This window comes from Corythoichthys intestinalis, chromosome 21 (genome assembly GCF_030265065.1).
Source record: "Corythoichthys intestinalis isolate RoL2023-P3 chromosome 21, ASM3026506v1, whole genome shotgun sequence".
NCBI classification, from domain to species: domain Eukaryota; kingdom Metazoa; phylum Chordata; class Actinopteri; order Syngnathiformes; family Syngnathidae; genus Corythoichthys; species Corythoichthys intestinalis.
This window is the reverse complement of record NC_080415.1, coordinates 25,576,082-25,599,531: the sequence shown is the minus strand read 5'-3', so window position 1 is coordinate 25,599,531 and position 23,450 is coordinate 25,576,082. Positions and strand designations below refer to the sequence as shown.

The following is a 23,450-nucleotide window of genomic DNA, read 5'->3' as shown; positions in this document are numbered from 1 at the left end:
ACAAAATGCACGGAATTTGTTGAAATCAACTCCACCGACTAATTAAACCCGAGCTAACTCGAAGATTAAGCCTAATTTTTTAAAAAATCTGAATTTCCCCTTTAATAAATTCACTTTTTAGGGCCAATAAGTCAAGCAGAGAGGCCGCTATCGGCCACCCGGAGAGTTTCCAAGCCGGAGAGAGACCCGGACGAGGTGGCTCTCCAGGTGTGTCAAGCCATCCAGAGAGAAAACCACAGTCCTGATCTTTTTTCTCGCAAAACGGTGGGGGCCATTTGAACACGGTGACAGATTTGGCCCAAGCCCGAAGCTTTGTGCGTGAGTCTGACTCTTTGATTCCGCTTGACTTGATCCAGGGCAGAGGGCAGCAGATGATGAACGGCTTAGCGCGCAGCAACACTGACGATAAAGAGGAGAGTGGTGTCGCCGTGGCCATGCAGCGAATCACTCTCATGGGATCCAGGTTGGAGACAAACAAGCACATGCAACGTAACAGAATTACAATGTGCACACTTTAATTCCATAGAAATTGGAAAACCTTTCCTATTTTTTTTGTGTATTTTTAACGCATTGATCACATTGAAATTTGCTCACTCAGAGCCAGTCTTCCCAGTTTAAATAATTGGATGTCTATCATTGTCAGTGGCGGGTAATGAGGTAGTATAAGGTTGTACTTCTCAAGGGGATACTTGTAATACAATGGTGCCTTAAGATACAAACGCCTCAATTTAGGAGTTTTCTACTGTTTGACTATTTTTTTAAGTCTAAATTGTCCAGTGTGTGTGTGTGTGTGTGGGGGGGGGGGGGGGGGGGGGTGTAGAGAGAAGGGGGGTGCAAGTGAGAAATTTTTTTGCCGGCCTCTCCAGCTGGCAGATATTTTGTAACACTTAAGCCCTATATTACAGCTCTGCGCATCATCTTGCCTTCCTGTTCGACCCTCCCCTTGCCCAACCACGCCCACTTTACTCCCGCAAACCAGGCCCCTCATATCCATTTTCCACCCAAAAAATAAGCGTGCTTCTGCTTTGTTGGTTCGTCATGTCGCCATGTCATGCGTCTTTAGAATACGTCAATATGCAAATACGTAAACCATATCAGCGGCGTCGAGTCCGCCGGAAATGCAACGTACAGTAGAAGAAGAAAGGAAAAAGGAAGCCTGCAGCTTTCAAATATTTTAGTAATCGAGTATTCCACTGAAAATTCCATCGAGTAATTTGATTTTTAATTTTTTAAAAAGCAATTATAAATATACATTAGAAAACAAGATGTTTTGCCTAATATTGAACCATTTTTAGACAATCAATGTCTTTATTTTAGATGTACATTGTGGAAAACAGCCAACAATTGCTTCTCAGATGTGACAACAACAAATTCGCTGATTTCACTCAAAAAGCTTAATATCTTAAAAAAAAAAAAAAAAAAAAATTTTCTTCCTAAAAATGTCATTATGCTTGAGAACACACTTCACTTAAAAGTTAGGTGTTTTTTCCCATGTGTTTCAGTTGGATTTCCATTTGTTTCAAGCTATTTTTAAGTTCCAGTTAAGTTTTAGGGGAGTCTAAATTGTAAGTCCTGATAGGATTTTCAGTTTTTGCAGTGTTCAAAATAAATGTGTGATACCTGCTGTATTGGAGCACACTTAGCACCAGTGCTACTTAGTGTTTTATCCAGCAATGACTACTGAGCTAATATTAACATTTAGCTTTATTATGTTTTTATTTTACACCCTCATCACTCTACAGCACTGTGATTTTACAGATTAAATAAAGCCTGTATGAAAGACACGTTAGCCGCATCGACAGTAGTCATAATTAATAGAAACCTAGCACTCCGCAGGGCTAACGTTACGTTAGCAAGGCACAGTAACGTTAATCTTAGCACGAGGTTAACTTAATTTTACTTTATCCCTAGTATTGCTCTCGGAGTAAACGGGGTTCCTTCGGCATTGAAGGTCGTGCTGTAGTGTTATGCAAGCGCTGTCTTACAGTGAAAACATGAAAAGGTGTTCGCCTTGGTGTCTAGCTTGAAATGCTCCCACACTTTTGACATTTTCTGCGTTTTCTTGGTGCCTTTCTCCTCGCTTTCGTCGGGGTCTTCGTTGTTACATCTATATTCGTGCATTGTTGTATATATATAGTTGTAATATATCTGCCACCTATGTCGTCTTCCTGTATGTGCGGCACGTGAAGTTAGCGCGTTGTGCCACATTAAAAGTAGCCCACGCAAAACGTCATGCTTAGAACTGGCAAAATTAAATGATTCCTTGAGGCGGAGAAAATTCCTCAATCAATTTTTAAAATCGAGTTACTCGAATTATTCGAGTAATGGTTTCAGCTCTAGAATTTATGCGTCTTTACCTGAAAAATAACCCCGCCTCACACCCCTGCACCGTCAATGAACCCGCCTCCAACTCCCTGACATAGTTATCCCTTCACTGGTTAGTTTCTGCTGAGCACTCATTTTCAGGGACTAGTGTTCGTGCTTGGGTGATCGAAACAGAAAGAACCAGTGCTCACCCAAGCACGAGCATGGAACAAGCACCAGTTCCAGCTATGTGGAAGAGGGGCCATAAAGGCCTGTACCCGGGTATGGTCGCACCTCCAGCACCCACTTACGTTCCACCCCTGCCTGTAAGCACACATTTGATATGAAGTGACTTGACGTACAAGTTTGCCATGGCCTTTAAATTATGAGCAAAAAGTGACTGCAAGTGACTTATGAATGTCATGCGATCTGTACTTTGGCTATTGATTGCTTTGACACATGAGTAAAATTTTAAAATGTGAACGATTCAAAAAATGGGTTTGACATCATAAGAGCTGTTCTTTGGTGTTTTTTTTTTTGCTTTGACCTACTAACAAAAACTTTGAATACAAAATATTCAACTGATGAATTTGTTATGATATGAGCTGCTCTATGGCCATTTTGCTGTGATTGATAAGCAAAATATTTTAAAGATGAGTGACTTCGTCATGACATGGGTCAGCTGTTTGGCCATATACAGCATCGTTTATTGCTTTGAGTTGAGAGAAAAAAGGGTGCTTCAGCAATTTGGCAGATAGTAAAAAAAAAAAAATTTGAAACGGTGGATTTGAGATGCTTTTTGAGCCATGAACATGAGCACAGAATGCAAGAAACTTGTATCTCAAGGTGCTACTGTATTGTTTTTTTGTTCTTGTAGAGACTGATTCAAAAAATTGGAAGTATTCCTTTTTTCCCCTCAAAATCTGCCTCTTCTATCGACGACTCACCACGGTTGAAGGCATGAAAGTGTGCTATTTTTAGTCACGACATGAAACTGAATGTTTGCTTGTCCCTCCTGAGCACGACGATCGCGATGACGTTATTAAAAAAAGAAAAAGTGAGCAGATTGTCACTTTGCTTTTCAGGGAGCAGCACAAACTGCTGAAAGCCTTGGAGGAGCTCGAATCTGCGCCCCCATCCAACAATCCTCAGGGTTTCCAAGCAGAATCCGCCAAACCCCCGGTGAGTCCCGAAATGCCCAGTCGGGGGTGTTTGAGACCACCTTTTTCATGCATGCGCTCACGCCAGCCGAGGCGCTCGTCCGAGGTCCCGCCTGCTCTTTACATCACCATGGAGATCCTGTCCAACTGGGGCCACCGGATGCTGGTGGGCCTGACTGAACTACAGTTTTTGGGCCCGAGTAACAAGAAGCTGTATGTGTCGCCGCACGACCTGGACATCAGGAATGCCGACTATCCCGGGAATCTACCGGCACTCGTCAACGGCAAGGCTAAGGTTGGTGTACGTCGGTGGTGTCAAACTTTGTTTTGTTGTGGGCCACTTCCACATCTGCTCCGTAGGGGGCCTATTTTCAAAAACTTAAAATTGAAATATTTTCAAAACCGAAGCTGCTAGCGACCAAAACAGGCACCTCCCTTAGGCATATATGAGTCTCCATGAGCAACGCGGCATCAAAAAATATTCAAAGTTGTTCCCCAATAATCCCGATAAATTATTTTTTGTATAAGTATAACAGAACTTAAAATGGCTATAAAATTCTCAGATTTTACGCTAGATGCACAAAAATTACTAAATGCAGAGAGAATCACCAACACTTTCAGGATCAGTGCCAATATTTAACATATCATGTAAGTTTTTGCCAAAAATGGCGACTTAATTTTTTTTTAAATTTAGTGCAATTTTGATAAATTTTCAACAGCTAATAAATCACTCAATTTTCACATGAGAAACTTAATACTTGAGGAACGCATGCGGAATCATCTGAATTTTACTCAACAAAAGCAAATTTAGCATTTTTCTGTACACAATCACAACTCATTTACCGTAATTTTCGGACTACAAGCCGCTACTTTTTTCCCTCATTTTGAATCCAGCAGCTAATAGTTAAGTGCGGCTTATTATGTTGATTTATTTGGGTTAATAGTTAACACTTTATTTGACAGCGGTGTCATAAGACTGCCATAAGACCGTCATAATTTTGACATGACACTATCATGGGCATTAATGAAGGGTTATGACAGATGTCGTTAAGTATCCTCCGGAAAATTTTGTCACACATGAATCTTTTAATAGATCTTTTAAAAAGTGAGATAATTTGCCGGATGACACATAATGACATCTGTCATAAGCATTTATTAATGCTCATTGCAGTGTCATGTTATAATTATAATGGTCTCATTGCACCACTGTCAAATACAGTGTTACCAAATACCAGAGTTGGCAATTAATGAAACAACTGGAAGAGTAACTGAAGAAATAATTAGCACGGAACATGAATTTTGGTTGTTATTTATATCTGTAGCGCTGCAATTCATTCCAGGAGGCATGTTGGACAACAACAGTGTTGACAGCAGGTGGCAGCAGATGTTGACTGTCTCCTCCAAGGGAGCGGTGATGGCCAAGTGAAGCTTCTTGAAGCAATGAAGCTCTGCGGCCAATTGGTTCAAAACTTCGTGATGGTTCATTTGGTCTTATAACAGTCTTCTTATGGCACTGTCAAATAAAGTGTTCCCAGTTAATATCTTTTGGTGGAAATATCCCATAATACAATGAGGACTGTTGCGGCTTATAGTCCAGTGTGACTTATCTATGAACACATGGCTTTTCATGTCAACATGGTTTTTCATGTCAAATTTGGTGGGTGGCGGCTTATAGTCAGGTGCACCATATAGTCCGAAAATTACGGTAGGTTGAATTCCGATGTCACTATTGCCTCTGCATGTCTTGCCGGCTAGCTGGCCCTCGTCGTTCTTAGATTGAAATGTTACATAAAATAAAACACGGAAAAGCTGAATTTTTAATTGAAATGTCTAAATTACTATTTTTTTGCCCAAAAAACCGACAGTTGGCCAAAAACTACCTGATTACTTGAATGTAAAGTTACGCTATTGTGTATGGATACAAAATCCAACATGGCGGCCATCACGAAACGAAGATCTTTTTAAGATGAAAATTCTTGTAAATAAATGCATAAATTCCAGAACGTAAAACAGTCTAGATTCTTAGTTAAAAGCAACAACAACAACAAAAAACGGGCAGTTGTCATTCATTTTATGTAAATATTTCAAGCTAAAGTTACGCAAATGTATTCCATTCTTTTCATTTTTTACACGTTTCAAAGTGCATGCATGGTGCAATTTTATATAATAATTACCTTAAATCCTTGACCAAATCACTCCTGAGACACTCCTGCCTGCTTGTATGCATTAAAACTTTCGTCCTGTTTCCACCTTAATCCGGCGTTAGAACGCAGCGTGTGTTTGAGTTTATCGCAGTGAAAGCTTCCACGGCGCTCTTCCTGGCCCGCCTCCTACGGGAAGCCATGGCGCAATGTCTGTAGGAGCTGTCTCGTCAACTGATATTGAAGTCTATGAAATGACTTTGTTTCTAGTAGGCGTCCAATTCATTTGAACTGGGAGTGTGGCGATCAATGGCAACCAATTAGTTTAATTTTTGCGGCATTTCGGGTCATTTGCTGTTGATTTTTGTTGACTGTTTTTATTTGGATGACAGACCACCAAGGAGCGCCACATGTGGACGTGCCCTTTCCATCCCCCCATCCAGCTCTACTTCATCATCCGCAATACGGAGCGCTCGGCGGATTTTCGGATCTCTCGCATCAAAATCTGGAACTACAACCGAAGCCTCAACGTTAGTACCTTTTGCTTTTTCTGTTCCCTCAGTTACGTCAGAGGCTGGCAGGGCTGCACTCAGTCTGTCCCAAATGTGGAGCACAGAGAGATTAGCCCGAAAGATTAGTGCAAGAGGAAACGTGTCCTTTCATCCTCACTGTTGTTCATTCTGGGGTACCGAACACCCGCTAGCTATTGTTTTAGTTCCTTCACAGTTTCTAGAATTCCTTGCTGATCCAAAGTGAGGGGTTAAGAGTGTCAGGTAAGTGAGTATTGGGTGGGATTGTTCAGTTTTGACCCGAGAGTCTGAGCCAGGAGGATCAGTTGGATTTAAGCTGGGTGTCAGCCATGTCTTGTTTTTCATAGCGGCTACTTAGCGCAAGCTTGACAGACTCATTCAGTGTGTGCGATTGTGGTAGTTAAATATATTTAGAAAGCAAAATGTGTGTGAAAAGTCTTGGCTGTTTCAAATGTTTTATATAATAGGTTTGACATTTTAAAAGTTGGTCTTCAGTCCTTGAAAAATGCTAATCAAACAGCAATGCTAATATTGTAAAATTACTGTAGTGTGTACTGTATACACTTAACTCTTTAGAATTATTGTATTTCTTTCATTGACCGCAAAAGACGTCCATTGGCATTGGACATTTGTGGCCGTCAATGACAATGAAACATGATCATTCACTTCTAGACAGTCATTCTTAGAGGTCAACCGATATATGGACTTTTTTCCAACATTGGCCATCAACCAATTAACAAAAAGAATGAGGTGATGAAAAAGGATTTTGATCAGGCATCTGTGTGTGCAACTGTGGCTGGCGCTGACAGACTGTAGGACCCCAGAAGGACCCTGCAGCAGCTTGAACCAATAATACCTGAATGCAGCCAACAGCCGCTACGCCCACGTAGCTACAAACAACGCCCACATGATGCTACGTTGGTAGCGTCTGATGCATCTAATACATATCACATGTATACAGAACTAGATGCGAAATGACAGACTTGGCCTTGTTAGCAAATGTATGGAGAAGTAGATGCGAAATGATACACTCACCGGCGTTTGTAAACAGCCGCCATCTTAAAGCAGTAGACTTCTCAGGGAGGCTCTGTTGTAGCGAACCAAAGGTGATTAACTTTTTATCTAAAATATTCCTAAATCGGCAAAATCCTGACTTGAATCCATCTTTAAATGATGAAATGGTTTTAAAACGGGAAATAATGCAATTGTTAATTTCAAATACGAATCCTTAGGTAGACATAATGCCCAAAATAAAGCGAGAAGGGACTCAATTTAGTTGAAAAGCTTGCAAGGAGAAGGAGGGGAAACTATACAGCTTCCGCAATCTTTCTGCCTAGACCCTCCTTCACCTCTTTTATTTGGGATGGCCCTAGCAACAGATGGGTGTCTTGCCCTTAAAGGGAATGGGGAAGCAAGCTGGTGACACCTCTATGAATTTGTTTGGCTATGTGTATGCATGTAGTAGGGATTAATACATGTAAGTCAGCACATTCCAGCAAAGCAAAACTGTCTATCTCTGTTGTTGTCTCTGCCCTTGAGAAAACGAGTCTTCAAGGCTTCTTCAAGAAAAACATTCCTTCTTTGTGAGCAACAATAAGCAAAAGCATTTCTTCATTCCGAGCAACAATAAGCATTTCTTCATTGCGAGCAGCTATTGATTCTTAATAATCTCATCAAACACATTTCATGAAGCACTAGCATTTGGCAAGCGATAAAATGCAACAATATGATTTCTTAAATGTCCCAGACAGTTTAGTTTCTCAATGTCTGTGGCTTGTCCTTGAAGTTGACCTGTGGAACCTGGGTCGGTTTAAACCGGTCAGAATGACAAGGCAGTTCTATCAGGAGCTAAACATGTCTATAGTTGTCAATCACAAAAATGTCTCTTTACTGCAATCAATCATGGAACATACTATTATAGCAATCGTGAGCCTTCATTGGTGAAAACAAATATTTAATACCCATTTAATAATTATCTTATCAGCAGTAATGGGAGCAACTTTAATGGTTGTTCCACATTGGTTAGGTGGCACAAGACCGAATGAATCCTTTAAGTCTTAGGTCATCATTGTAAATGGTAAACTGGTGAAGCAATTTTTTAAAATTTGCCCTTCATAATCTACATGCTTTGAAAAAAAACTATGTTTACACAATCTGCTATGGATATCTGCAATCGGGTGAAATTTTTTTTTAGACATCGGTATCAGCATTTGAAAATCCCATATGCGTCGACCTCTAGTCATCATGAAGACTCCACTTGGGTTGCTGCCTCTTCTATTTCGAGCCTCCTCCCAGTACATATGTATTGGATGTTTGTTGTTGTCAATGGCAGCCAAAGGGTTTATAGTAAATATTCTTATTTATACATACTTTTAACATTCTTATTTATACAATGTTTATTTTTTTCAATACATTTTTAAAATAAAAAAAGGCACAAAAAACAGGAAAAATGATCTTTTTATGTATATTTATTTATGACCTGACCCCAGATTGAGCAGTAGATAATGGATGGATAGGTTACTTCACATTACTTTTACCTTTTTAAACATTGCATAATTATTTTTTTTTCAAAGGCAAAAGAAACAGTGTTATTAATAATTCTCTATTTCTTTTCCAGGAACTTGACATCGGCGCACGCCACGTGAAGTTGTACCTGAACAGCACGCTCGTATTTGAGGGCGAGCTAGAGCGTGGTTGCGGCAACCAAATTTTCGACTACAGCACCACCGTGGAGCTCCAGGACTTCCAGACAGAATCCTTATTTTCCAGCCCTTCCTCTTCAGGGTACAACCTCCGGGGGGCCACCCCCCATCGCCACGATGACGGTACAGTGCACCAGCACCTCAGTTCCACTCTGCCGGCGTCAGATGCATCCGACCAGGCTATGACGGACACTCAGGAAAGCTCTCGGGCTCCCCTTCCTCCCCTTTCCGCTCGGCGTTCCTTCGAAGAGCACGTGCCGGCGACGACTGTCACTGTGCAGCCGTCGTCCTCGAGGATGACCCCACAGTGGCTGCAGCCCTTGAAGCGAGCCGCCCCCGAGGGCTGCGAGGCCGGTCGCGAGCGACCGCGCTGGCTCGTGCCTCAGCAGCCCCCCGCTGAGGCAAAATCGTTGCTTCCGGAGCTGCCGTGTAACCCTGGTCGGGTGTGCAGGGGCGGAGAGCGGGCAGCCAACGGGGCGCAGCGGAAAGCAGATTCTCTAGACCTGGACTGTGACCTGCTGGACGAGCTTGGGGAGCAAAAGCACGAGAGGCCGTTTAGCGGACGGAGGAGCTCCTTGAGAAATAGGTTGACGGAGGAGCAACACAAGTCAAACACAGGTCGGAAGGCTTATTTTGAGCTTGTTTTTAATGAAAAAATGAAGTACAGTAGAATTTTTTAAAAAATTGTGTGTCTGCAAGGGCATAGGTTTGCATAGGGACGGTAGGAGCATAACACCACCAACTTTCCAGGATGCTCAAATTGTCTCCAAACTTTTTGTCCTCAAACTTTTAAGCAGCCTAATTTGCATTATATAATGAGTTCAGTTAAATGGGTCATTTAGAATGTCTTCACATTCTGTATGTTGTAAAGATAGAATTGACCCTACCTTTATTTAGTAAATTCATTATGGTCAGCCTTACATTTCCCCCTTTTCACTTGCTGAATGTGCCAGTTCATTTTTTTGCTCAAACGCACGTTTGATTGGTTAATGACTTGGCCCCACCCCACGCACACACACGCACGTCCCCGACAGAATAATGTCCTGCCGCCTCCTCCGCCCCCTTCGAAGAGGAGGGATAGTAAAAGGTTTTTTTCGGCAAGCAACAGCAGTAGCAGCCACTGTAAATAATTTAAAAATATATCAATGTTGTGGAAGTGGTGAACACGCCACTAATTTTGCTACTGAAAGTTCAACCTGCATTAGACTTAGCATAACATTGAACTGTGCAAACTGTTAATGTTAATTAAACTGTGAGAAATGTAGTATAAAACGAGAAAAATGTGAGCAAGAAGCTGCTTAGAGAGAAGTCCCAAGTCTGTGTCAGTCAGTCAATTGTCAATTGTATTTTATCCATGTGGTTTGAAAGCAGCCCAAAGGAGCGTTCGTTTTTGTTGAATTTGGCTGTGCTTGTGCACAAAATCAGAAGTGTTTAAATAAAAGGAAGGCTCCATTTTTAGTTATTATTGTTATTCCCTGACAAAGAAGTTTTTCAGTTATATTTAATTTATATATTTGGACAATGTTGAGTAATCCTAAGAAAATAATGTTTTTTTGCATTCCCGGATAGTTAAGAGATTATGAACAAGTTTATATTTATTGTATATGATAATATAATAGAAGTTATGTTCAAATATTGTAATTTAAATTTGACATACCAATTACTAAAACTTGCTGTTTTAATGTTGATGTACTTGCCTGGAGAAAAAAAGAACTATTAGAAAAGAATGCTAGCCATAGTTAGTAGAGCGAACAACAGATTTGTACTCTGGCTATACTATGCTAAATTGATAATGCAAACTTGTACCATTGATTTGTAAGCGTAGACATATTCTTGATGAATATGTAGAGGAAAATCTTTTTAAAGAATTTTGAGGCCAATTTGTTTATCACGCAGAAGCCAACGCCAGCAGGAGGCAGCGGACCCCGCGACCCCTGGGCCACAGCCACCGGGACGACACCCTAATGGAATCGTGGGACTCCCTCACCAAGTTCAACCAGTGCCAACGCGGTCGCATCTCTAACACGGGCTTGGACGGGGAGGTCTTTGAGGACTTCCAGCAACAACACGGCCGGGGCTCCCCGGCCGCCCCCGTCAACCTCTCCGCTGCGGCCGCCCGCCCATCTTCGAACTTTCCCGCCACCCGAGGGTTTCCGGGCGACGGCCCTGACGGGGATTGCTTTCCGGAGCAGGAGGAAGAGTTTGAGATCCCGGTGCTCCCCAAAGGCCAACGCTTGGTCATCAACATTCTCTCCACTTGGGGGGACCGGCACTACGTGGGCCTCAACGGCCTAGAAGTCTTCAGCTCCAGTGGCGAGCCCCTCCGACCGGCTCGCATCAACGCCGACCCACCCGACATTAACATACTCCCGGCGTACGGCAAGGACCCCCGCGTGGTGACCAACCTGACCGACGGCGTTCACCGCACGCAGGATGACATGCACCTGTGGCTCGCCCCATTCACACCTGGTCGGCGCCACACTGTTTTCCTGGACTTTGGACACGCCCATCAGATTGCCATGATCCGGGTGTGGAATTACAACAAGTCGCGCATCCACTCTTTCCGGGGCGTGAAGGAGGTGGAGATGCTGCTCGACGGGAGGTGCATCTTCCGGGGCGAGATCGCCAAGGCTTCTGGGACTCTTTCGGGAGGTAAGGAAGAAAATGCATTATTGCATGGGTGTCAAACTCGCAGCCCAGGGGCCAGATCCATGGTCAAAGTCCCAACCCATGTTATTTTGTCTGGCCCGCAAAAGAAAATTATATACAGTGATCCCTCGCTACTTTGTTGTTCAAACTTCCCGTCCTCCGCTACTTCGATGTTAAAATTTCCCATCCTCAGTCCATCGCGGGTTTTTTTTTTTTTTTTTTCAACTAAAAAAATAGATTCAGTATTTTATAGCGCTAATCTGACCACGTAGTCTCTCACTCACTCCTGCCGCTTTTCTTGGTCAGGCTGGAGACTGGAGTTGCGTATTAAATAGGGCTGTCAAACGATTAAAATTTTTAATCGAGTTATTTACGGCCTAAAAATTAATCGTAATTAATCGCAATTAATCGCAATTCAAACCATCAATAAAATATGCCATATTTTTCTGTAAATTATTGTTGGAATGGAAAGATAAGACACAAGAAGGATATATACATTCAACATACGGTACATAGGGACTGCATTTTTTTTATTATAACGATAAATCAACAAGATGGCATTAACATTATTAACATTCTGTTAAAGCGATCCATGGATAGAAAGACTTGTGGTTCTTAAAAGATAAATGTTAGTACAAGTTATAGAAATTTTATATTTAAAACCCTCTTAATGTTTTCGTTTGAATAAAATTTGTAAAAATTTCAATCAAAAAATAAACTAGTAGCCCGCCATTGTTGATGTCAATAATTACTTGCACAATGCTCATGGGTGCTGAAGCCTATAAAATCCGTCGCACCCAAGCGCCAGCAGAGGGCGGCAAAACTCCATAAAACACAATTAACATGTGGGCATTTCACTGTACTGTCATTTAAATCTGTCTGAGCGGGGCATGTGCGTTAATTGCGTCAAATATTTTAACGTGATTAATTAAAAAAATTAATTACCGCCCGTTAACGCCATAATTTTGACAGCCCTAGTATAAAAGTTAATGATGATAGACAGACGTGAAGGTTTGATTTTGCAAGAGATGCTGGGAAGCCCAAGCTTCAAAGTGCCGCATGCGTCAATCACCGTTTAACTTGTTAAACAGTTGCTGTGACAACTCATTGTGTGTAAGTGAGCAGCTTGAGCGGATTTGAGTGGACTCACTCACTCAATGAATCATTAAATAAAGACAAGCATTTTTCTACTTTATTCTTGTTTAAAAATAATTCGGTGGGACGGTAACATGTTTGAAACTTATCGTAATTACTGTATTACATTTGAAGTGCTTACAATTTATCAAAATATATACAGTATTTGTGAAAGATTTTTTTTTTTAATTATACCTTTGGGAAAAAGTGAAAATACATGTCCCTTATGTATCTCTTTTCAATGCTAAATCTGAATAAATACATTGAATACTCCCCCAAAAAATTTTTGGGAGGGGTACTACTTAGTGGTTTTTTACTTATCCTGGCGGGTTCTGGTCCCCATTAACCGCGAAAAATGAGGTATCACTGTACATCGACTTCATATTTCTCATTAAAGTGAGATTCAAAAGGAAATTCTGCAGGTTGAGGGCTACATGAATGACCGTAATATTTAGGGATGTACTGATTGCATATTTTCTGCACCCGAGTCCCGAGTCACCTGATTTTGAGAATCTGCCAATACAGAGTCCTGATCCGATCCCGGGAATTTTTTTTTTTTTTGAACAAATATTCAAATCACGTTACAGTACTGTACTTTTTAAAGTACTTCTGGGTTATTTTGTTACTTTTTAGCCCTTAAAAAGTAAATACATAAATAAGTTAGGCCTGAATGATGTTGGAAAAAATTAACATTGCAATATACAGGTTTATTGCCAAGGCCTCCACACTTACACTTTGCACACTCCACACTTTTTGCATTGGTTGCACTGGTGTGCCTAACTTTACTCTTAAGATGCACCAGCACTAAATGTAGGCGCATGCTCATTTTTTCATAGGAGTGTAACAAAACATCGAAATGATATATCGTGATACTTTGCATCCCAAAAGGTTATCAATACGCTCATTCCAAAAATGGAGATAACGTTTTAAAAAGAAGAAAAAAAATAACTGGAAAAAACCCTTGCATTGATGTCTTTGACTTTTGTGTGTACTTATACTAAGCTATTTGTTTTTCATACCCCAAATCAGGATTGGATCAATTCGGAGACACAATTTTGTTCACGACTGATGACGACATCCTTGAGGCCATGTCCCGTTATGATGAAACATTCCTTGGTGAGAGTGAAACGTCAGACAATCCGGTACACGAAGAGGAGCTGCGTCGACCGCGAACTGCCGACGGCGAGGGCGAAGAACGACCTTTTACGCAGGCCGGCTTCCGAGAGGAGGACCTCGCTGTAAGTTCTTAACACTCATTTCATTTCAACATGCTAACAGTATTAATTACCATAATTTTCACAAGATAAGGCGCACCTGACTATAAGACGCCACCCACCAGATTTGACATAAAAACGACATTTGTTCATAGATAAGCCACACCGGAATATAAGCTGCAGCTGTCCTCTCTGTATTATTGGATATTTACACCAAAAGATATTAACCGGTAACACTTTATTTTACAGCGGCATCATATAACTGTCAAAGATCAAATGAACCACCTTGAAGCTTTAAACCAATTGGCTTCAAAGCTTCATTGCTTCAAGAAGCTTAATTTGGCAATCACTGTTCCCTTGGGGGAGACAGTCAACCTCTGCTTCCATGTGTTGTCAATACTGTTGTTGTCCAACATGCCTCCTAGCATGCATTGCAGCACTACAGACGTAAATAACAATCAAAATTCATGTTCTGTGCTAATTATTTCTTCAGTTACTGTTCCAGTTGTTACATTAATTGGTAGTTATGGTATTTGGTAACACTTTATTTGACAGTGGTGCCATAAGACTGTCATTAAACAATCATAATTATGACATGAGACTGTCATGAGCATTAATTTAATGCATATACCAGAGGTCATTTAGTGTTATCTCACTTTTTAATGTAAAAGAACCGAGCTGGACATAAATGGAGTTAGTGACATAATTTGCCGGATGACACTTAATGACATCTGTCATAAGCATTCAGTAATGCCCGTGATAGTATCATGTCATAATTATGACGGTCTTATGACGCCACTGTGAAATAAAGTGTTACCTCTTAACCCAAATAAACCAAAAAATAAGGCACACTGGACTATAAACTGCAGGATTCAAAATGATGGAAAAAAGTAGCGGCTTATAGTCCGAAAATTACGTTAAGTATTAATGATATTTGACAAAGAAAAATATTTTTATTCAACAAAAAATGGGGCATTGATCATTTTCTTACAAAGAAAGTCACAAAAAATGCAATTAAAAGTTGTTTATTACAAAATTTGACTTTATTTTTTTAAATTGACAAAAGATGTTTAAAAGAATGTTTTTTGGGGTTTTTTTTTCAAACATCAAATCTTGGACAAAAACACAAATCACAGATCCACAAAAATGTAATTTTTTAGGGCAAAACAAAGTTACTTTTAACAACGTAATCCCATGATTCATATTTTTCCCACAAATACAACGCACTAAAATTGTAAACAAAAGTTTTTTTGTTTTTTTTTTAATTTACAAATATTTGATTTGTTTTAAATAATTGACCAAAATGAAAGATTTTGTCTAACATCAAATGTTTCGGTTACAAAAAACAGATTTGGACCTTTTTCTTTTTTTTCTTCTTTTTTTCTTTTTTAAATGTGGGTTGCAAAATGACCCCACCCAACAACAATGACCAAATTTCAGATTTAAAAAAAAAATTACCTTAAAAAAAATGTTTAAAGTCTTGTCAATAAATATTTTAATGTTTAAAAAACACTTCCTCCAAAAAGTAGAATTAAAATTTTCCCCTCCATTCATAATAGATTTGATGTCTATCAACGTCAATAACAGCCAAAAAGGTAAGACGAATGCTGATGTTTCCTTAGTTTGACCGTTATGGTGTTATGGTGTTATACTTATATAAAAGTGTTCATGTGCCAAAGTTACTGTGTGGTCAAAAACAGTTCCTTTTTCCAGCAACTCTGGTGTATCTTTCACCGTCAATCGCAGCCAATGAGTTAACAGTTAAAATAATTTGAAGAAAGTGTATTAAAACGCAACCAACGTTTCTTTCAGGCGAAACTTCAACTCAACGTCAACGTAAGCCAGTTGGAAAACACAGAGCAAATTCCTGGGATGTACACCGGAAAGTGTGAGTTCACACGTTGTGAACAGTTTCTGCAACTTTCTGATCGCTACATTCCGTCATCATTTGTCTCTAAACCCACGCTAGGCCTTCGTTTGGAGCTAGTGTCGACATGGGGAGACTCCCACTACGTAGGCCTGACGGGACTGGAAGTAGTCGGGAAAGATGGGGACGGTTTACCCTTGGATCTCAGTATCGTGGCCGCCTCACCCGAGGATCTCAACGAGCTTCCAGAATACAGACATGACTGGCGTACCCTCGACAAGTATGTCCGATTTTGTCTAAAGGCTAAAGACACCGTTTCAAAATGGCGCCTGTCCTTCATTTCCAGGCTTATCGATGGCCACAACATCACCACGGATGACCACCACATGTGGCTGATCCCTTTCTCCTATGGAGAACCTCATACGGTGACCATCACCTTCCCTCAGGCGCAGACCATCGCCGGGCTTCGCATATGGAACTACAACAAGTCGCCTGAGGACTCGTACAGAGGGGTGAGAAACGGAACCACAAGAAAGTGTGATCAAATTTGGTGGATAATGACCAAAAATATGTGGCACACAGGTAAAGGTAATCCATGTAATACTTGACGACATCGCCATTTCGCCAGTTGAGGGCTTCCTTATCAGGAAAGGACCAGGAAACTGTCATTTTGACTTTGCGCAAGAGATCCTATTTGTGGACTATCTTCAGATATCCGTTGAAAACAAGACATTGGAAGAGTACCCAAACAAGTAAGAACAATTATAGTTATTTTGATGGAAAATATTTTTACACCACAGGTGTCAACTCATGGCGCAAGGGCCAGGTATTACCCTCCACATTATCTTGTGTAGCCGACAATAGTAAATCATGCATCGGCATGTTTATCGCTAAAATAAAATGTCAATACTATTTCTGTAGTCCTCAATGAAAGATGAAGAATTTTTACAATTGTTTTGTTTAACTCATTGCCTGCCATTGATAAGGATTTACGTTCAATTCATTTGAACTGGGAGGATTAGCTGTGAATGCTCATGTTTCAGTGCAGTTGATGGTGCTAGAAGTCCAATCCATTTTGACCCGGAGGGGCGAATGAACATTGAATGGATGAGGGGGCAGAAAAAAAACTCATTTGGTGGAAAAGGGGAAACGAACGTACATGTGTACAACAATTAAATTGCCCTTCCTAGTCAAAATGGATTGGACTTCAGTAGACTTTATCAGTGGCGCTATTTTTACAAATTAAAATGCATAAATTTAATAATCATCCAAAAATAAAAGGAAAAAATGTCAATTAAAAAAAGAATTACCGGTAGAAGTAAATAAAACGAGAATATTTACTGTTTTTTTTTTCCTTTTTCAACTCATTGGCTGCCATTAATGGCACTAGGCAACATTCATTTCCTGCCACCAGTGTTGTTTTCGTCAACGAACACTTTTTTCATGACAATGACGAGACGATAACGATCCAAAAACGTGTTTTGGGGAGACTAAAACACAACAAGATGAATGCAATATTTGTCTGACGAGACAAAAATGCACAATAGTTTCTGTCACGTTCATAATGTGTGACATTTCAATGTGTAGTTAGCCTGCATCGTGGCAGTGTCTGTTTGTGTCACTCATGTGGCATACTGCGCCCCCCACAACCCCCGACTTACCAGTTTGTCCTCTTCAGTCTCCATGTAGGCTTGCACACGCGGTAAGATTTTTTTTCTCATCTCAGCTAGAGACATGGTATCTGTTGGGTCGTAAAAAGTGAAGGAATTTAGTCCTCCCAGCCCAAACTGCACGGGGAGGCCGGCAACAGGAAAAGTCTTAAATCCAATCATTTGAATTTAAGGCCTTAAAATGTCTAAAAATCTCCTAATATCTCAATAAAGGTCTTAAATACAATTTTGAAAGGTCTTAAAAATCTATTGACGTTACTTTACTACTTCACTACTACTACTAGTCGTAGTACTTCGTGCTCATTCCTATCACAAAAAGAGCTGGGAATGAATTCATATACTTTGCATGTAATTCCGGGCCACCTATTTTCTTTTAAATCTTTTGTACGTTTTTTTTGTTGCCAGTATCAATGTGGAATGGGTCTTAAATTTGATTCATTATGGTCTGAAAAAAGTCTTTAAAAGTCTTAGATTTGGCTTGTTGAACCCTGCAGAGACCCTGTAGAGAGAATATGCAATGTTGCTCTAGCCTTTAAGGTCTGTGGTGAGAGATCATCACACATTAAATGTAACTCATAGCGTTAGCATAGCATTCACGTTAACATTAATGCTAACGGCGAGCGTCCTTTTAAACTCTCAGACAACTTTTTTTACATACAGTCCGTGGCATCCTGGTGGGTATTATTAATTGAAAATAATGTACTAATAATAATGTAATAATGTTTTTCTGCTGTGTGTATTATCACCAAGTTGGCTTTGTCCTACAAAATATGCTTGTATGTCAATCGAGATAGTTAGAAACCTTCATTTATTTATTTATTTTTGTAGTTTTTTTTTTTTTTTTAACAGACGAAAACATTTTTTGTAAACGTCGACTGAAACTAGACGAAATTGGTGTGGAGTTTTTGTCAACAAAAACTAGACTTGGACAAATACATTTTGAGATAACTAAAATATGACTAAGACTAATAAGTATTATCGTCCAAAAGACTAAGATTAAAACAAAAATTAAAAGGGCTGCCAAAACAACACCAGCTACTATCCTCACAGTTCAAATGGATTGCACATCTACTAGTGACAAACACATTTCAACAGTTTTTGGGCAAAGTTCACTCCGACACCCCTGATTTACACACTTCAACTGTGCCCACTTCAGGCGAAGTGCCAAGAAAGCAGAACAAGCCAGCATGGACTATGAAGCTCCCATCATGCCTTGTGGATGTATCCTTCTGCACGGTTAAAACTCTACAACGGTGCTTTTACTTACGGGCACCCCCATGGATGATCCTTCAGGCAGACAAAAAAATTGCAGCAGGGCCGAGAACAAAATGTGGTATTTGCCATGTGGCATTTTTTTTTTTGCCAAGTGGCAAAATGGATTTTGCCATGTGGCATTTTTTTGCCAAGTGCCAAATTGGGTTTTGCCATGTGGCATTTTTTTTGCTGTGCGGCAAAATTGATTTTGCTATGTGGTATTTTATTTTTTTGCCATATGGCATTTTTTTTGCCATATGGCAAAATGGATTTTGCCATGTGGCATTTTTTTGCCAAGTGGCATTTCTTTCCCATGTGGCATTTTTTTGCCAAGCGGCAAAATGGATTTTGCCATGTGGCATTTTTTTGCCATGTGGCAAAATTGATATTGCCATGGGCAATTTTTTTGCCATGTGGCAAAATGGATTTTGCCATGTTGCATTTTTTTCCATGCGGCAAAATTGATTTTGCCATATGGCATTTTTTTGCCATGTGGCAAAATTGATTTTGCCATTGGATTTTTATTTTTTGCCAGGTGGCAAAATGGATTTTGCCATGTGGCAAAATGGATATTGCCATGGGCTTTTGCCATGTGGCAAAATTGATTTTGCCATTGGGTTTTTTTTGCCATGTGGCAAAATGGATTTTGCCATGTGGCATTTTTTTGCCAAGTGGCAAAATGGATTTTGCCATGTGGCAAAATGGATATTGCCATGGGCAGTTTTTTTGCCATGTGGCAAAAAGGATTTTGCCATGGGCAGTTTTTTTGCCATGTGGCAAAAAGGATTTTGCCATGGGCAATTTTTTTTTGCCGTGTGGCATAATGGATTTTGTCATGTGGCATTTATTTGCCAAGTGGCAAAATGGATTTTGCCATGTGGCATTTTTTTGCCATGTGGCAAATTGGATTTTGCCATGTAGCATTGTTTTAGCCATGTGGCAAAATGAATTTTGCCATGTAGCAGTTTTTTCCATATGGCATTTTTTTGCCATTTGGCATTTTTTGCCATGTGGCAAAATTGATTGAAAAAAATTCCAATGGCAAAATCAATTTTTTTGCCATGTGACATTTTTTTTCCATGTGGCAAAATTGATTTTGCCATTGGAATTTTTTTTCAATCAATTTTGCCACATGGAAAAAAATGTCACATGGCAAAAAAATTGATTTTGCCATTTTGATATTGCCATTGGATTTTTTTTTCCCATCAATTTTGCCACATGGAAAAAAATGTCACATGGGAAAAAAATTGATTTTGCCATTGGAATTTTTTTCAATCAATTTTGCCACATGGAAAAAAATGTCACATGGCAAAAAAATGCCACAAAATTGATTTTGCCATGTGACAGTTTTTTGCCATGTGGCAAAACTGATTGAAAAAAAATTTCAATGGCAAAATCAATTTTGCAACGCGGCAAATACCACTTTTGGTTCTCTCTCTCAAAAATTGAGTGATAAGTGCCTGTAATGTATTCCTTAATTTTTTATTTCTGCCAGTCATCTTCCAGCTACAACTGTTAACCACCTGGGGAGACCCGTACTACATTGGCCTGAATGGTCTTGAGTTCTACAACCAGAATCATGAGAAGATCACCCTCAGCGATAATAGTATCCTTTCATACAAAAAAAAACCCAACCTGTTACTGTCCCACAAAACCGAGATGGAACTTGAACCAAATTTGACCAGACATCGCCGCTTTCCCAGACAGCGTTAACGTCCTGGACAACGTGAGTGGTGACGTGAGGACTCCAGATAAATTAATAGATGGTGTCAACAGCACTCAGGATGGAAGACACATGTGGCTTGCGCCTGTGCTACCTGGACTAGTAAGGGAGTTATTTTAAAAAATAATTAGGAAAGCTTGGCAATGGTTGTATTTTCTAATGAATGTGTTATTTGCTCGGCAGGTGAATCGTGTTTATGTCATCTTTGACCAGCCAGTGACCGTGTCCATGATTAAGCTTTGGAATTACTCCAAGACCCCGCTGAGAGGAGTTAAAGAATTTGGGGTAAATTTCCAAAACATTTACTTGGTATACTGAGGAGCTTGCGAGGTTACGCCATTGGTTGGTGCCCTGATTTCTTGGGGGGACTCTGGCATTCCGATCAGTCTTTTCCCCGATTCCAGACGTGGAAAAGGGAAAACGAGGGTGAATGGGGGGCTGAAAGGGAAAGACGTTTGATGGAAAATGCGGGGGGAAAAAAGGCAGATGAGGGGGTGGGGGGGGGGGACCATTAGTCAGCACCTGATTCCTTAGGTGGTAAAGGGAAAACAAGCTAGATAAAGAACAGGAATGCCATTAATAAAAAAACAAATGCCATCAGTCAGCAGCAGGGGAGGAAAAAAACAAGTGGAAAAGGGGAAAACAAGAGGGTCGATGAGGTTAAAACAACAATGTTGGGCTTGCCATTAGTTGGTATCACAATTGCTTGGGTGGAAAAGGTAACAAGAGGGTGTTTGAGAGGAAAAGAAATAAACTCCCGCAGTTTCCACAGAAAAAATCCCCAATTCAGGACGTTTAAAACATTACATAATAATTCAAAAGACTAGCAAATATTGCTCCTAGTTGAATTTTGTCATGGAAAAGCTGTGTGTTTTTGCTTGTAGCTGCTTGTGGATGACCTCCTAGTGTACAACGGCATTTTGGACAGTGTGAACCATGTGAGCCGCGGCATTCTTCCCACGTGCGACGTGGCGGTGCCATATCACACCATCCTCTTCACCGACAACGCCTATATCGCGCATCGCGAAAGGAACACTGTCATCAGGTAAGACTGCAAACTAGTGGAGGGAAATTTTTCATTTTATTCAACCACATACATATAGTGGAATTGAGATTAAATGTGGGGAAGAACGAGCTAATACCTAAGGTGAAGTTAGTGTGAACCGGCTGTGCTCTTCTTTACTTCAGCCCCCATGGCAGCAGACGCCAACAGCAGTGAGTAATACGGTAGAGCGCCCCCCTGTGGTCACATTGAAAATGACCCTAAAATGTCCCACTTGATTATCTCCCACAGTCCTAATCTGTCTTTCCTCACTTCCTGTCCCGGTCTTTTCCTGTCAGCTTCAATAGATTAACAAAAAATTTATTGTAATGATTTTCCTGCGTCATTTTGTAGTAATTATGTGGAAGACCAGGATGTGAAGATGACCAATGAGAATCAGATCGTCCATCACAACAAAAAGAAGCAGGCAGCGGACCCAGGTAAGCCACATGAGCACTGTTCAGTGGATTTGAAAAGTTTACACACCCTTAACGTGGAGGGATCAAATTAAATACATGACTAAATAAATAATGGGATTTTCAGACTATAAATTTCTCGGCCCCCTTAAACACATTCTCAAACACTTTTTTTTTTTGTTTGTTTCTAAGCTCTTCGGCCCAAAACCTGTATGACTGACGTGGGAAAACCGGGACAGAGGAGATACTGACTTGTAGCTGGACTTTTTCACCTCCATTGGCTGAAATCTGCCTTCTCCATGATTGTGATCTGCATGAACCACACTGAAGAGGGCACGTTTTGCACTGTTCACAGCGGGTTTGCCACACGCACACAAACGCACCCGTACTCAACTTTCTAGTTGGTTTCAGGCTAAATGAACCTGCTGGGCTTCTTCTTACTGTGCCTGTACTCTGCCAGTGCCGTGTAAATATAACAGCATAATAAATAGCCAGTCCACTTTCACAAGTACTTAACTTATTGATCATTTAATCCACTGATAGTACTTTGTTAACTTATTCATCAGTTAATCCACTGATAGTCCTTCACCTAACTAAATGTAATGCAATGCACATACTTATCAGTAGCTAGCAGTCATTTATTCATGTTGGCTAATGTGTCTGAGAGCTTTTTGTATTGATTTTTTTAATATGTACATTATTCATTAGCTGCTATTGATGGCGATAGGGGCTCGATCCATTTGCTGCCAGCCGTCCCAGTCTAAAAGGATCGAGCGCCTATCGCCGTCAATGCTAGCTAACACTTCAAAGTAAAACCTATTTCCTCATATAGTGGTTTTTCCCCCAGTTTCCTCCAAAAACTTAATAACAGCCACTATTTGAGGAAATAGGCTAAAATTGGCTTTGTAGGGTATTTTGCCAAAAGCAAGCTTAATCAACATTATATACAAAACTAGTTAAAATCCAAGTGACCTTTACTAAAGTCGCGATCCGAAGCTTTACCGTTTGAATAATATGCAAACACGACTAACGTTTACCTCAAAATTTCGAGATCAGCGATCTCGCAACGGGACGCGCTCACTTTTTTCGTAGTTTGCGTCGCACCATGCGTTCCGATTCTTCATTTGCATAAATAAGCCACAAGATGAATGACTGATGTCAGTTGCACTTGTGCAGATTTTATTTCAGTATGTGATGTCAATTATAACTCAGCATGGGGTGAGAATTATTGTATGCGTGGTATTTAGTGTTTTGGAAAAAAAATATTTATTTTTTTAATATTGATTGATGCTGTATATTAATTGTAGGCTTATTTCAAAGGCAAATAAAAAATGTAGGTATGTGTACTGTATGTTTTTTTTTTTTTGTGGGGGGGGTGTTTCTTACAATTTTATTTTGAACCTGTACGCAATTTAAAAAAAATCTGTAACAAAGACTGACTTGACCTAGACTTGCCAGAAATCCGGACTCATTTGGATTGAGTCGAGTCCAAGACTGAGAATGAAATAAGACCAAAGACATAGATAACGACTGGGACTGAAACAAGACCAAACCCAATACAAACAAAGACTGAGACTGAAACAATCCAAGACCGAAAAATGACTGAGCCTGAGACCAAGATCAAAACAAGACGGAAACACCAAG

The 23,450-nt window shown here is 40.3% G+C and overlaps 1 protein-coding gene across 1 annotated transcript; it reads left to right on the top strand.

The window, feature by feature from the left end:
- The first annotated feature begins 6,249 nt into the window (after nt 1–6,249).
- On the top strand, nt 6,250–23,152 carry LOC130909202 (katanin-interacting protein). The gene is made up of 16 exons (XM_057825383.1): nt 6,250–6,378; nt 8,753–9,455; nt 10,734–11,489; nt 13,650–13,858; nt 15,647–15,722; nt 15,804–15,981; nt 16,048–16,213; nt 16,284–16,453; nt 18,528–18,592; nt 20,121–20,231; nt 20,311–20,450; nt 20,532–20,633; nt 21,233–21,393; nt 21,537–21,563; nt 21,745–21,830; nt 21,999–23,152. The coding sequence occupies exons 2-16, from the start codon at nt 9,020–9,022 to the stop codon at nt 22,055–22,057; spliced, it is 2,742 nt and encodes a 913-aa protein (XP_057681366.1). The 5' UTR covers nt 6,250–6,378; nt 8,753–9,019; the 3' UTR covers nt 22,058–23,152.
- The last annotated feature ends 298 nt before the right edge of the window (nt 23,153–23,450 follow it).